The sequence below is a fragment of the Oncorhynchus mykiss genome, chromosome 18 (assembly GCF_057628025.1).
Source record: "Oncorhynchus mykiss isolate SJ-2025 chromosome 18, ASM5762802v1, whole genome shotgun sequence".
Taxonomy (NCBI): Eukaryota; Metazoa; Chordata; class Actinopteri; order Salmoniformes; family Salmonidae; genus Oncorhynchus; species Oncorhynchus mykiss.
This window is the reverse complement of record NC_143039.1, coordinates 45772082-45787311: the sequence shown is the minus strand read 5'-3', so window position 1 is coordinate 45787311 and position 15230 is coordinate 45772082. Positions and strand designations below refer to the sequence as shown.

The following is a 15230-nucleotide window of genomic DNA, read 5'->3' as shown; positions in this document are numbered from 1 at the left end:
AATGTAACGTCTGTGACAGCATGGGCAGCGCCATTGAGGCTACAACTCATAAGGCTACAAATTGAGGCTACAACTCACCCAGGTGACTACTTTGATGACTTTAAGAGGGGCAGAAGCATGATGGAAGACCTCAATGGCTCTGCCCATTCTAAAATGGCCACTAGAGGCCTCTATCATTCTCTATGGTCTGCAGATGTCCGCAACAAAGAATTGCACCCTTTGTCTGTCCGTATTTTCTTGAACAATATGGCGTACAGTTCACAGACCAGACACATTAATACTGTGATCATGTTCGACAAAAACTGTTCAAATGCACTGTTATTTGCATCATTTATTCCACATACAGGTGTCTTAGAAAGTAAAATAACCTGAGGGACCAGCAGTCGCTCAACATATTTTAGCCAATCAGATTAACAGACACAATGATGAGATGACAAAGTGACAATACACATTGAGACCAAATGAAAAATCTAAATGAGCCACAACTGTAAAAAAAAATTCTAACAATGACAAAGTACAACTCAAGAGAACAGACATGAGACACTTTATTCAACCTTGTCCCACAGGGAATTAGGTGACAGGATGGGACTAGAAGGCAAAAAAAAAAAGGGATGGAAGAGAGAAAAGCATACAAAATGGCATCCACTAATACAAGTGAAAAGTAAACGTGCTGGGTCAAGGAAGATGACATGGGGGAAAGATGTAATAAGACAAAGAGGGAGTAAGAGACATTCATTAAATAGCAGAACAATTAATACAGTTGTTTTATTCTCCAATGTCTACCATTTTAAATTAGGTTTCAGTAATACAGAATAGGTCATCATAAAGAGAAAACATTGACAAAAGGAAAAATACAGAACACCTGATTTTAGCACAACGACTCAGTTAAAGTCCTACACCCAAGCTCCGCAAGTGGCTCAAGACTAATGCTTTTTTTTGTTTTTTTTTAATCACCCTTCAATTAATAAAAGGAACAGCTTTTCTTCCCTCAGCCTTCCCACCGCATACCAATTTTAAGAGTCAAATAAGACCTGGTTAAAGTTAACTCTGACCTTTCACACTGTATTAGTGGGTGAAGGTAAGTTGTCAAATGAGTGAATAGTTTTGCTTTGACAGTAAAAATGACCTTGGTCAGTGAGAGAGCGGAAACTTATTTGTGCTGGACATGGATGGAATAGAACATGGCTCACTGGGTCAAATGCCAGATGCTAAGAGGGAACGGCTAGGAAGAGCTGCAGTCAAATGAGTCAAGTTGTGTGAACTACATGTTATGTTCTGGTCTGGTTCTGGTACCATCTGGAGCAACACATGATCTATTTTATCTTTGCTGACCATCTCTTTTGTGCAATAGACAAATACTTGGAGCAAAAACAATTATGATTTTAAGCCCTAAGCCCTTTAAGGTGTATGAAATTAATCATTTCAATATTTCAGTCAATACATTTAATTCAATCCCGCCACAATCATTTTGGATTCAGGCAATGGAAATGTTTGATTTTATACATTTAGTTTTATCATGGCCCACTTATGGCAAACAAAATAAATCACATAAATGTACACATCAATAACCCTAAATTGTGGTAAAGAATAGAACATTGTGGCAAAAGTAATGATCCATTGGTTTCCTTTATTTCAATTGGGTTTTTATAACGTCAGCACAAGTACGGGCACCCATGGGTAGCTGTGGCGTGACCACAACCCCACCAGTGGTCGTGAACCCGTTGGGAACAGCATACACAGCAGCATGGCACCAGAGTCACTCCAGACGGCACCAGACTTCGGGGCCTGAGGTCCAGAACCACAGGCTGCTGAACCTGCCATCTCCTCAGCTGGGTCAGGCTCTGACACTGGGTGGCATCTAAGAACAGGAGGAGCCCCCCTGCCCACTTACTGCTTCACTCACTGACACACACAGTAATGGAGGGAAACAGGAGTGGCGGTTCAGAGAAAGAAAGAGGGGATAATGGTGGGTTGGGTAAGATAAAAGAATCCCAGGGGTATGTACTGTGTTTATCAGTGATTCTCCCTCAAAGCGAAGACTTGTTTGCCCACTTCAGTGTGTTCAAAACTGTGCGTTTATAAAAAGGTGTGTCCAGTATGATGTGCGTTGGATTTTTATGGAATGAGGCATGTATTATGATGTTATGTGAAAGTACGTGTTACTGTGTTTGTGTGTGTGTGTGGAGGGGGAGGTGCTCATGGCTGTTTCCTGTGAGAGAATGGCAGGTCAGAGGTGAGAGGTCAGCGTCTAAGAGTCACAGTGGGGTTGAGGTGAGGTCAGATTCGGGGCAACTGCTTCTCAATGAATTCCTTCACTGCTGCCATCTCCTGTAAGATCAAAATAAAGAAGCATATAAGAAACCGAACATCGTGAATACTTCCACGCTGATACTCATAGAAAACCATTAGCACACATAGAACAATATGGATACTCATGCATGTTACAATCAAAAAAAACTTTTACCTGAGGACAGGAGCTGTGCATGAGTCCCGGGTAGGTCCGGAAGGTGATTTTCTGAGGGTTGACGATGACCTTGAGCTTCTCGGCTGTCATGGCCCCAAACTGCACTGGGATCATGGGGTCCATTTCCCCATGACACTGCAGTATGGGCATGTCCCTATTCCCACTGGTGCTCGCCGCCTAATGGACACAACAGACCATTACATTCAATTATTAAAAGCAAAAAGTGAAGACCAAGACCAGGTCCTAACGTCAAATAACCTATTCAGTTTATTCATATCTATACAGCAAAATCATTAAGAGCAATGGACAGAAGAACATTTCCCAGTTTGGAATCTAGCCCAGTAATAAAAGAAACAGCTCTGGGGAATGTTCAGGGGACTGAGTACCGGAAATTGTAGAGAAACAAGTAAGCTGTGTAAATGTACCTGTGGGAAACTCTTGTGAAGCGGCAGCCAGCAACTGAGGGCAACCACACCTGCCAATTGCTGCTGACAGGTGAGGGCGGTATACAAGGACAGAGCCCCACCCTGGGAGACAGTGAAAAATAGAGGGAAAGTAAAAAGGTAGAATGTGTTTAGACCTATGGAGATGTTCATGGTTCACATAGTTTACACAGTTTCAACAGCAAATGTTGAAAAATCACTGATAATCAGGAAATGGAAAATTTATTTTCTTTTTTTTTTTTTTTTTTTTTTTGCACAACACCTTCAGAGCGATTGACATTGAGTAACCTCACCTGAGAGAACCCTCCAAGCATCACACGATTGGCGGGTATCCCATTCTTTACCTCATGGTCGATTATGGCTTTGACTGTGGAGAAGTAGGGTGAAATCAGAGGCTGAACATATACCCAATGTCTAGTTTTGATGGGCAGTTTTAGCTATCATGGTTATGTTAATAGATCTTGGCATGATATCTATGTGCATCTACAGTGCATTCGAAAAGTATTCAGACCCTTTCCCACATTGTTACCTAACAGCCTTATTCTAAAATTGATAAAATTAACTCTCAATCTACACACAATACAACATAATGACAAAGTGAAAATAGTTGTATTTATTTACAATGTTTACATTTTATTTTTTTAAATACCTTATTTACATAAGTATTCAGACCCTATGAGACTTTGATCATCAATGAGATGTTTCTAGAACTTGATTGAAGTCCACTTGCTCTAAATTAAATTGATTGTACGTGGTTTGGAAAGGCAATCTATATAAGGTCCCACAGTTGACAGCGCATGTCAGAGCATAAACCAGGCCATGGGGTCGAAGTAATAGTCCGTAGAGCTCCGAGACCGGATTGTGTCGATGCGCAGATCTAGGGAAGGGTACCAAAAGATGGCTGCAGCATTGCAGGTCCCCAAGAACACAGTGGCCTCCATCATTATTAAATGGAAGAAGTTTGGAAGCACCAAGAATCTTCCTAGAGCTGGCCGCCCGGCGAAACTGAGCAATCAAGGGAGAAGGGCCTTGGTCAGGGAGGTGACCAAGTACCCGATGGTCACTGACAGAGCTCTAGAAGGACAACCATCTCTGCAGCACTCCACCAATCAGGCCTTTATGGTTGTGTCCAGACAGAAGCAACTTCTCAGTAAATGGCACATGACAGCCCACTTGGAGTTTGACAAAAGGCACCTAAAGGATTCTCAGACCATGAGAAACAAGATTCTTTGCTCTGATGAAACCAAGATTTAACTCTTTGGCCTGAATGCCAAGCGTCACACCTGGATTAAACCAGGCACTGCTCATCACCTGGCCAATACCATCCCTACGGTGAAGCATGGTGGTGGCAGCATCATTCTGTGGGGTTTTTTTCAGCGGCAGGGAGACCAGTCAATATCGAGGCACAGATAAACAGGGATCCTTGATGAAAACCTGTTCCAGAGCACTCAGGACCTCAGACTGGGGTGAAGATTCACCTTCAAAACAGGACAACGACCCTAAGCACACAGCCAAGACAATGCAGGAGTGGCTTAAGTCTCTGAATGTGCTTGATTGGCCCTGCCAGGGCCCAGGCTTGAACCCGATTCAACATCTCTGGAAAGACCTGAAAATAGCTGTGCAGTGACACGCCCCATCCAACCTAACAGAGCTTGAGAGGATCTGCAGAGAACAATGGGAGAAACTCCCCTAATAGTGGTGCGCCGAGCTTCTAGCGTCATACAGCCATTAAGACTCAAGGCTTTAAAGTTTTTTTTATTTTTTATTATACATTGGCAAATATTTCTAAATACCTGTTTTTGTTGTGTCAGTATGGGGTATTGTAAGTAGAATGAAGAGGGGGAAAATGAATAAAATAAAGGCTGTAATGAAACGTGGAAAAATTCAAGGGGTCTGAACACAGTCTTTATAACATGCATAACACTTGTGCCACACTGAATGACTTACTGTTCTCCGCTGCCCTCTTGATGCCAGCCTCGTCCTCTGGAGAATCTGGGCTGAGACCCATCAGGTCAAACCTACAGAAACACACAGATCCATGTTCAGACAATGTCATACTCATCTCAAACAGTGAGCTCCAAATGCATTGGAACAGTGACATTTGTTGTTGTTTTGGCTTTGTACTCGTGGTAGCATCCACTTTAATGTAGAAGTGTTTAGAAACTTGTTTTAATCTTATTTACAATAAAAGTTACTCCAAAATGACACATGATTAACCATTCATTTCTATTGGGCACAAAATAATCTGAAACCACCAAAACAAACAGCAAATGCACCCAACAAGTGTGTAGAGTCACAATCTTCATGTAATCATTGCGTGCTAGGAATATGAGACCAAATACAAAACTTGACTACTTTAATACACATAAGTGAATTTGTCCCAATACCTTGGGTCCCCTAAAATGGGGGGACCATGTACAAAAAGTGCTGTAATTTCGAAACGTTTCACCCGATATGGATGAAAATAACCTCAAATTAAGGTGCACTGTCAGCTTTAATCTCAGTCATAGTATCATTTCAAATCTAAAGTGCTGGAGTACAGAGCCAAAACAACAAAAATGTTGCTGTCCCAATACGTTTGGCGCTCACTGTACATCTTATGTGCCCCTGGTATCCTGGTAGTGTGCGTGTCTTTGAAGGAATTTCATGTTCACAAAATCTCTTACCAAAAGGAAATCTCTTTTCCACTGAAGTGTAGTTTACAGTCAAGCCATTGGCCAATGGCAAATGTTTTAGATCAGTGCAAACATGACTCACCATGAAGGCATGGTCATCTTCATATTAAGAGTGACAGGGATTCTGGGCCTGTGGAGAAACAAATGAATCAATGGACACATGCTATACTAGGTTAGAGGACTAAATGGTTGTGTAGAAAGATAAGAGACGACCAAAGACAAGATTCGACTCTGACTGCAACACGCCAGAAACTGAGGCACTCAAGAAGAGGAATAAACATGTCAGAAAATATGGAAAAGAATACAAAGACTTACGCGTGAGGGCAGATATACTTTACATGTGGCAGTCGGATAGCAGTCATGGTGTCTGCCCAGCCATGTCTGAAAAGAGGAAGAGCAATTTAGAGAGAGAAAGTGGTACTCTGTACAGATGAGGCTATTAGATTTATACAGAGAATAAAGGCGCAGCATACTAGGTTGGGCTTGCTCCGAGCAGAACTTGGCTAGGCGATGCGAACATCTGTGCATCGCACACTCCGTTAAAAGACCTTCGCTTGAAAGGCAATTATTTTTTAAATTAAATTGTACTGTTTGTCCCCCTTGAGACGCTGTAGCAACATGGGCAGTATACATCAATGACAATAGAAGTGTTGATATACACTTCCTCAAAACTCTGAATTAGTCGAAAATAAATCAGGAAATCTGCAATTCATTTTGACGCTTTTGCCGGTGAGGTCTTAGTCACGCCATTTTACATCTAACTAAAATGTTTGGTGCAGTATTTCTCTAGTGAAAACATTTGCATGAAAACAAACAGTTTTTTGTTGAATGACAAACAGTTCATTGAAGAATCCCGTCCATGGTTCCCAAACCTAATAGGAGTTGTACTGTTGTCAAATCACCGACGAAGCAGCTTCGACTTCAGCTACTGAACTTCGAATTGCCTCAAGAAATAAAAAAAAGTGTGAAATGCTGGGAAGCCTGAGACAGGCTTAAGACAGGAAACTCACCCTGAGTCACCCAAACCATGAAGGAAGATCACCTGTGGTAGAGATAGGGAGGGAGATCGACAGTTTTACATTGGGTAATGGTGCATTATGAACATCAAAGAGCATGCCAGTTTACTGGCTACTGCACTGTATTTGCATATGAACACCAGGTTCTAGTGAATCATGCCCAACAGCAAAAAAAAAAAAAAAAAGGGAAAATTTCTGCTGTTGCCAAGACGACTCTCAGTTTAGATTACTGCTTGTCAACTCCAAAGAAAAGCATTTATCAGAGGCATCATAAGAGAACATCTGAATTTGGTGAGCCATATAGATTTTTTTGTACACTACGTAAACATCGAATACACACCTTCAAATTAATGGAGTTGGTTTTGACCTAACAAGTGCTTGCAGACCCACAACTTTGATGTAATCGGTTTGTTATCCCTTTCAGCGACAATATTTTAACATAGCACAGTTCAACGTTTTTTATTTACATTTGGTGGAGTTGTCAACTAACGTGAATTCAATGTGAAATCAACGAAAATGTCACGTCATCAAATCAAAGTTTGTCACGTGGGCCTAACACCTTACAGTGAAATGCTTACTTACAGGCTCTAACCAATGGTGCAGGAAAAAAAAGGTGTGTGTGTAGGTAAAGTAAAGAAATAAAACAGTAAAAAGACATTTGAAAATAACAGTAGCAAGGCTATATACAGACACCGGTTAGTCAGGCTTATTGAGGTAGTATGTACATGTAGATATAGGTTAAAGTGACTATGCATTTATGATGAACAGAGAGTAGCAGTAGCGTAAAAAAAAGGGGGTTGGCAGGGGGTGGGACAATGCAGATAGCCCGGTTAGCCAATGTGCGGGAGCACTGGTTGGTCGGGCCAATTGAGGTAGTATGTACATGAATGTAAAGTTAAAGTGACTACGCATATATGATAAACAGAGAGTAGCAGCAGCGTAAGAGGGGGGTGGCACACAATGTAAATAGTCTGGGTAACCATTTGGTTACTTGTTCAGGAGTCTTACGGCTTGGGGGTAAAAACTGTTGAAGCCTTTTTGTCCTAGACTTGGCACTCCGGTACCACATGCCATTCGGTAGTAGAGAGAACATTCTATGACTGGGGTGGCTGGGGTCTTCGACAATATTTAGGGCCTTCCTCTGACACCGCCTGGTGTTGAGGTCCTGGGTGGCAGGCAGCTTAGCCCCAGTGATGTACTGTGCCGTACGCACTGCCCTCTGAAGTGCCTTGCTGTCGGAGGCTGAGCAATGGCCGTACCAGGCAGTGATGCTCTCGATGTTGCAGCTGTAGAACCTTGAGGATCTCAGGACCAATGCCAAATCTTTTCAGTTTCCTGAGGGGGAATAGGCTTTGTCGTGCCCTCTTCACGACTGTCTTGGTGTGTTTGGACCATTCTAGTTTGTTGTTGATGTGGACACCAAGGAACTTGAAGCTCTCAACCTGCTCCACTACAGCCCCGCTGATGAGCATGGGGGCGTGCTCAGTGTTCCTTTTCCTGTAGACCACAATCATCTCCTTAGTCTTGGTTACATTGAGGGATAGGTTGTTATTCTGGCACCACCCGGCTAGGTCTCTGACTTCCTCCCTATAGGCTGTCTCGTCATTGATCAGGCCTACCACTGTTGTGTCATCTGCAAACTTAATGGTGGTGTTGGAGTCGTGCCTGGCCATGCAGTCGTGGGTGAACAGGGAGTACAGGAGGGGACTGAGCACGCACCCCTGGGGAGCTCCAGTGTTGAGGATCAGCGTGGCAGATGTGTTGCTACCTACCCTCACCACCTGGGTGCAGCCCGTCAGGAAGTCCAGGATCCAGTTGCAGAGGGAGGTGTTTGAACGCTGAGCTGTGGTCAATGAATAGCATTCTCACATAGGTGTTCCTTTTGTCCAGGTGGGAAAGGGCAGTGCAATAGAGATTACATAATCTGTGGATCTGTTTGGGCGGTATGAAAATTGGAGTGTGTCTAGGGTTTCTGGGATAATGGTGTTGATGTGAGCCATTACCAGCCTTTCGTTGGACATAGGTAAAAAGTTGAGTGAAAAAAAAAATAACTAAATTTTTGCAAATTCAATCAGTCTTCCACGTTGATTCATCATCGCATAGATACTTTTTTGACGTTGAAACAACTGTGATTCAACCAGTTTTTGCCCAGTGGGTTCACAGTAGGGCAAGGGACCATAACAGTACCGCGATACTCGTTAGTATCGTGGCAAGTAAATAAAACAAAGCGGCTCTAACTTAAAGAAAATGCCCTAATGTTAGAAACAAACATCCTTACGATGTCATCCAGAGTCACATTTATTTTCCAATTCAAAGCAGACAATATTTTATATACACCACGTTTTTATAGGACTATTGTGATACTGGTATCGTTCCTGCCCTAGTTCACAGAACCTCTGAACAACAAATTAGCTTCAGTATGGCAAGCTTTGCAAGAAGTGGCCAAATTTGCTGATGGATGCCCTAAGTTACACTATGGTGTTGGTGTGCTCTCTCACCGCAGCGGTCTCCTTCTCTGTCCCAGACACCGTCACAGCCTCGGCGAGCAGCGGCACAGACATGTTGTTGCCACACATACACTGTAAGGAGTGCTAGAGGGGGAAGGGCATATCAATGATGTGGCTGGTTATCAATGCTGCTATTCATCACAGGGACAGACATGATGACTAAAGACCTGAACATGCCGCAGTTTATGGCTGCTATGAACCAATGAGACAGGCTGAGTACTGAGAGTATTCTCCTCAGTCAGGATGTACTGAAACTCATCAAATAAATGCACTCCTAACTGCAAATCTGTTATTAACCAAAATGCAAATAAGCTAGTATCAGCGCCACTGCCTATACACTGAAAACGGATATCGGCTAGCTAGAGCATATTGTTTTCAAAGTCAACATTTAATACCCTCATAGCGTCAGGTTGAACGACATATGAAAAAAGATTGAGGCAAGCAAAAAACAAAAAAACAATGAGAGGAGAAATGAAAAGGAAAAGTGAGTAGGTTAATGTATAAACCTTCAGGGAGATTAAACACAGAGTTAGTTACAATTCCACCCACCTAATGACCTGTAGTTAGTGAAAGCAAAGGGAGACAGAGAAAGAGCCAAATCAGGGGAATGATAATGACAGGCTCAATAGGGAGAAAGAACAGGACCGTGGCTCACGCATCACAATAACTTTCTGCACTGCAATGACACGCATGCTCATTATGCCTTTGCCCCATTTCCTTGTCACTGTCAGCTACTGTACACTTTAATAGGCTTAGTGCCTACCTTTAAAAAAAGGTTGTACCTTCAAGAGGTGATGAATAGCTAATATTTGTTTAGTTAATTGTGGCCCACTCCAAAACAACCAAGCTATATGATTCCCCCATGCAGGATGGCCTACAGCACTCTGTCCTTGCAATCCGGGATCCTTGGGACATCCCGACCCCATTGAAGTTAACATTTAAAATGGTTAAAGTAAGGGTTAGGCTTGGGCTATGTAAAGGTTAGGGACGTCCCAAGTATCCCGTATAGCACTAACCCTCGCTGGTGAATTGGATACTAGTATCAATGACAGTGAAGGCTTTGTTCCTGCATGCCTGTATAATCTTTGACTTTATGCCGTCACTTAACGTTAGCCTGCCTGTAATTGTATTTGCAAGGCACAAATCCCCAGTTCCTTCAAATATAAAGGCAAAATCGCTGCTTGTCCTGCACAGCCCTGTCAGCAGTTGTTAAATAGCTAAGCATGGACGGAAGGAAATGCACCGATTTCACGGTCAGCTCTATCAGCAAGCCTTCTATGAACGACACAAACAATGCCGTCCATGCACCGCTACATCATCACGAGTTCGCATCTGACTTGCATCAAACTGAGAAACCAAACTTTGACTGGTTCAGCGGATGGCGTAAAAACAATGTGCCGCCTTTATTTATTTACTTGCATTCACAGCAGATAATGGCTCCATTTTCTCAGTAGTCAAGCGCAATTGTTATTGGGAATAAAAACCCTGTAAGGTTTACCCGGTGCGTAAATTCTAGCCACCAGGCAAACATCGAGTAATATGCGGCAGTCAGTATAGCCAGCTAGCACCAGCAACACTGGGTTGTATTAATTCCGCTGATTCTGTTGCAAAATGTTTCTTAAAAACGAATCGGGGAGGGACATACCTGGAATTTTCCAATATAAAATATCGTTTTAGTTGCCAAATTAAACGATTTGGATTTATGATTTTACACACCTGATTTTATTAGTAAGCCAAGTTACGCATGCTAGCTAACGCATTAGCTGGTGTGGCTACTTGCAACACGTCAGTTATATTTTTTATATATTAGCTAGTTTAGTTAAATTATTTGACGTAGACATATGTGGCAATACATTGACAACTAGCGATCGAGGGTACGGATATGTTGTTAATTAGCTACTATAGCTAGCTAAAGGAAGGGGGTGGGTATGAAGAAACAATGGGGGCTGAGAGATGCAATTTAGCTCGCTGCTAGCTAACAGCCGTTGCGTTGTGCAACCCGGTGGGGAAATTCAGGAGAGGTTAAGTGCAAATCCGCTAGCTAGATTGTTTCAAAACGTTGATAATCGTGCCATCTACATCCAAGCAGTCAGCTTAATCCTGTTTAACTAGCTACACATCCTCAAAGATGACCAGCAAGCTAATCACACAGCAGCAATCTGTAGTACAATGCCCTCCGGTATCTTTCGAGCTTGGTTCGATTGACATGTGGGCTAAATTCGACCAGGTATTTGAAAACATCACATTCCCCATGCCCTTCAACCAAAGCGGTAACCAAAAGGCCCATATGGGTTCGGTTCGGATGGGGTAAAGGAGTATTGTAAAACCGCGGCCCGCTAATACAAATTCATACACTCACCACTTGCTGTCCCAGAATCTCAACGGAACTTCCGCTACTGGTGTAGAAGGGCGGGATTCTTTTTAGTGACGTCATCATGTCCCCACCCTTTCTCCTGCTTGCGCTGTACACCCCGCTATCAATTGATCCATTGATATAAAATATTTGCTTAGTGCAAATTGCACTACCAAATCCAAAGAGCATCTTTTCAATACAAATAACAATTCTGTAGCCTTTTATCACTCCAAAATCTACATTTCAATACGATTCTATACTCACAATAAAAAAATATATGATTATTCTCTTATGTATAACATCTTTATTCTTCAAATAATTACATCACACACAACAGCAGAGGGCATTTTCTATTCCTTAGACTAGGCATACAGCATTTTCCTCAAATTCCCAACATGTTGCACAAAGCAATCACATTCAGCCATTGGCAGCAATGTGACAGCTCATTAATAATGCAATGAAATCAGAGTTAACAGCTTTTGTGTTTGGTGAGTGTCAAAGGAAGCTGTGTGGTATAGTGAGCAAGTCACTTGGGTATATGGGTCAAATCTAAACTATTCAAATGAAAACCTTATGCTGATCTACTTTGGTTGTGTCAAAATGTTCACATTATTGCTAAGCCATTCAGAGCTTGGATGAGAAAGAATATGAGTGCTCTCCCACTGCAGGTGACATTGGAGTCGTTCCAGTTTTGCTGAGACAAGTTGTCATATTACAACAAACCACTAGGCGGCACAGTATCCAGATATATTTTAGATAAAGCATCAAAAGCTTCAGTGCTTTTATCACAGGGTTGCCAGTGAGTTGCGTTAAATGTAGTCATTACCCAAATGAAAACTGACTCACTTCTTTCAGCCTCCACTGTTTGTGGTACAATAAGTGCAACAACTGAGCAAATCCAGATTAGACACTGATATTCAGTATTAGTCATACCTGACCTCCAATAAGAAAGTTCACCCACCAGGCCTAAGTATCCATCACCACTTCCTTTTGACCCATATCTGTCAATGCAACTTTCCCACCCCTCCTTTCTCTCAGGAGATGAAATTTGTTTGTGGGATGATGCTGTCGACTTTATGGTCTGCAGGGTTAGCGGACGCCTCGTAGTTGCAGATAGTCACTTCATGTCTGTGAGCCTGGGAGGAAGAAAGCAAAACAGATGAGACAGTGGTGAGGGGTTTTGCCATTTCACAAATGGACAACATGGAACAGTCAAAGTAAAGCCTGATACAAAAGTGAAACATAATTCTGCAAATCAATAGAACGATAACAAATAAAACATTCAGCGCCTCAGATAATTTACTGGAGGTGGGTCTAATTTGTTCTCACCTGGGAGTACTCCCCTCTCAGCCCAATGTAGTAGACCCGTGTGGACTCTGTCCCAAAGTTCCGTGATATGTGAATGGACAAGTGATTAACGTTGGAGAAACGGGCAATCCTGGAAAGAATGATCATTTATGGTTGATTCGTTTAGTGGGTTTTTAGGTTGGGTGGGTACTTAGGCACAGTAAACTGAAATGTGATTTTTATTTTTTTACAAATGTTTTGTTATCTTGCCTCTGAAATAGTCTATGGGTGAGCAGTGACCAAACCAATTTGTTTTATGGGAAAACAATACTATTGCTCTTACTTAGTTGGGTATTCCAGCTGAGCCAGTGGATCTCTATTGAGACGGAAGGCTTGTTCAGGTTCTCTGCCTGTGTCATCAAAGGACATTTGGGGTATGTTCTTGTACCTACATGGACAATGCAACAACACAAAGTGACAAACAGTTATCAAAACCACACATGGTGACAATAAACACATGTAGTTCCATGCCAATGTAGCAGAACATAGCTAATTGTCACTAGCTGTCTTGTCTCACCGTGTGAAGAGTGAGTCAAATGTCACTGACAGAGCAATACGTTAGCTACTTGCTCTTTCAGTTTGCCCAGAGCTGGGGGTGTATTCACTATGAACCAAACAGAACAAAACGACCTGAATCTGTCCAATAGAAACTCATTGCAAATCATTTTCTGTTGTGACCCGCTTTGCAAAAAATGAATACTCCCCTGGTTGAGTCGTGAGTAATAAGCATCATATCAAATCTCAGAGTGAGTTGATACATGCTACACTGGCTCAATGCAATCCCATAGTCAGGACCAGAGGTGTTTCTGAAAGGCAGAAACAGTACTCACAGTCTCATTTCAGCAGGATGCGATTCATCGTCTTCACCGGCGAGGATTATCCCTTTCAGCTTGACACTTCCAGTGAACCTGAGAAAAATATGATTTGTGACAGAATGCATAAAACACAAAATAATGAAACAAGTTTTAAGTTAAAATGACAAGATAAGAAAGGGTGAAAAGGGGGTTGAGGGGTGGGGTTCTTACGGGATGTTGAACAGGAGCTCTTCATCAGCATCACTCTCAACAAACTACAGAGGTTAGAGACCATTTCCAGAGAATTAATGAGAGAAAAAGTTTCACATAACAGGTATGAGAAAGTTAACAGTGGGCCTTCATCAAATCTAAAATAAAATGCATTTATATTGCCCTTATTACATCAGCTGATATATCAAAGTGCTGTACAGAAACCCAGCCTAAACCCATCACATTAGAAAGGTTATGAGAAATTGGCTTTTACTAATGGAAGAGGTCCAGATCAGCTCTAAAGAAAAGTTCACTGACACCAAAATGTTCCACCACCTGTGTAAGTTACATATTTCGTTCAGTGTACAAAACAAGTCAACATGGGTTTTTAATATTACAAGTGAATGTGTATCATGGACTTCTGGAAGGGCGCATCATATCATCCAGTCTGGCCTTTACTGACAACTGCAGTATCGCTGCATACCAATTTCCCTTGACAATTACGCGATACATTTTTGCAACGTTTTGTTTTACCGAGGAGCCAAAATGGCAGCTGCCACAGCTGAGTTTCATAATTTCAGATGAAATTCAGGGCTTCTACACCCTCAAAAATGGTTACATTGAGATGTACTATACACGCAAGGAGTCGACAACATTACCTTCTCCCTGTCAGTCCGTTGATCCCATGGTTTAAACACGAGTTTCCCATCGCCTTCTCTTGTTTCGTTGAGACACTGCAGTTTCTCGATGTCAATGCGCTGATACAGTGCATACTCCAGGCCCCGTTCCGCTGGCTCATGCTCGTCTTCACAGCAGCCGTGGCTGTGCCCACCATGGCCGTGACCAGACATCACAGGTACTAAATATCGCACTTTAGAGAAATGTACGTCCTAGCTGGTGATGATAGGAGCTGTCGAACTAGCTAAGTTGTTTGTTTCAGACTGACCTGGCTGGTTTCACTTTTCCACAACATTCTGGAGAGGAAACCTTTCAAAACCACATGTACGTTAATAGCCAATCAAGATGGACGTACAGATGCAGAACATTAACGTGCTCTCTGATTGGCCTGGCCAACACCAATGAACAAGCACAGGGTTTCCACTAGCTATTTGTTTACTAGCTTTCACACCCAAAAAATCAGATTCCACAGTCAAAATTGTCTACAAAAATGTGGTTTTTGATATTTAAGGTTAGGCATAAGGTTAGCAGTGTGGTTAAGGTTATGTTTAAAAATCACATTTTAAGATTGTAGAAATTGACAGGGTTTATGCCATGACCCAAGCACACAAACCTGTAAAACTCATAACTGGTATTTGATCCTTGTCTAGTGGAAAGCTGCTCTCACTTGTTTTGCACCCAACATCCATCGCATGTTTCTTTCAGTAGTCATTATTACAGTCAGTGATACAATATTAAGTTGA

The 15230-nt window shown here is 42.2% G+C and overlaps 2 protein-coding genes across 3 annotated transcripts; both read right to left on the bottom strand.

Annotated features, from left to right (window-relative positions):
• Nucleotides 1–313: 313 nt before the first annotated feature.
• Nucleotides 314–11555, bottom strand: LOC110496147 (acyl-protein thioesterase 2). 2 transcript variants are annotated; one of them, XM_021571873.3, is made up of 10 exons: nt 11465–11555; nt 9097–9189; nt 6593–6624; nt 5898–5963; nt 5665–5712; nt 4855–4925; nt 3201–3274; nt 2890–2991; nt 2465–2641; nt 314–2328 (listed from the first exon to the last, which is right to left on the bottom strand). In XM_021571873.3, the coding sequence occupies exons 1-10, from the start codon at nt 11540–11542 to the stop codon at nt 2278–2280; spliced, it is 792 nt and encodes a 263-aa protein (XP_021427548.1). In that variant the 5' UTR covers nt 11543–11555; the 3' UTR covers nt 314–2277. The 2 variants fall into 2 exon arrangements, with proteins under 2 accessions (XP_021427548.1, XP_090064655.1); XM_090208529.1 differs by having other exon boundaries at nt 9655–11465.
• A 190-nt stretch (nt 11556–11745) lies between these two features.
• Nucleotides 11746–14853, bottom strand: LOC110496148 (PITH (C-terminal proteasome-interacting domain of thioredoxin-like) domain containing 1). Its single transcript, XM_021571875.3, has 6 exons — nt 14469–14853; nt 13831–13874; nt 13636–13713; nt 13089–13193; nt 12788–12896; nt 11746–12594 (listed from the first exon to the last, which is right to left on the bottom strand). Exons 1-6 carry the CDS (start codon nt 14658–14660, stop codon nt 12493–12495), a joined length of 630 nt encoding a protein of 209 aa, XP_021427550.1. The 5' UTR covers nt 14661–14853; the 3' UTR covers nt 11746–12492.
• Nucleotides 14854–15230: the final 377 nt, after the last annotated feature.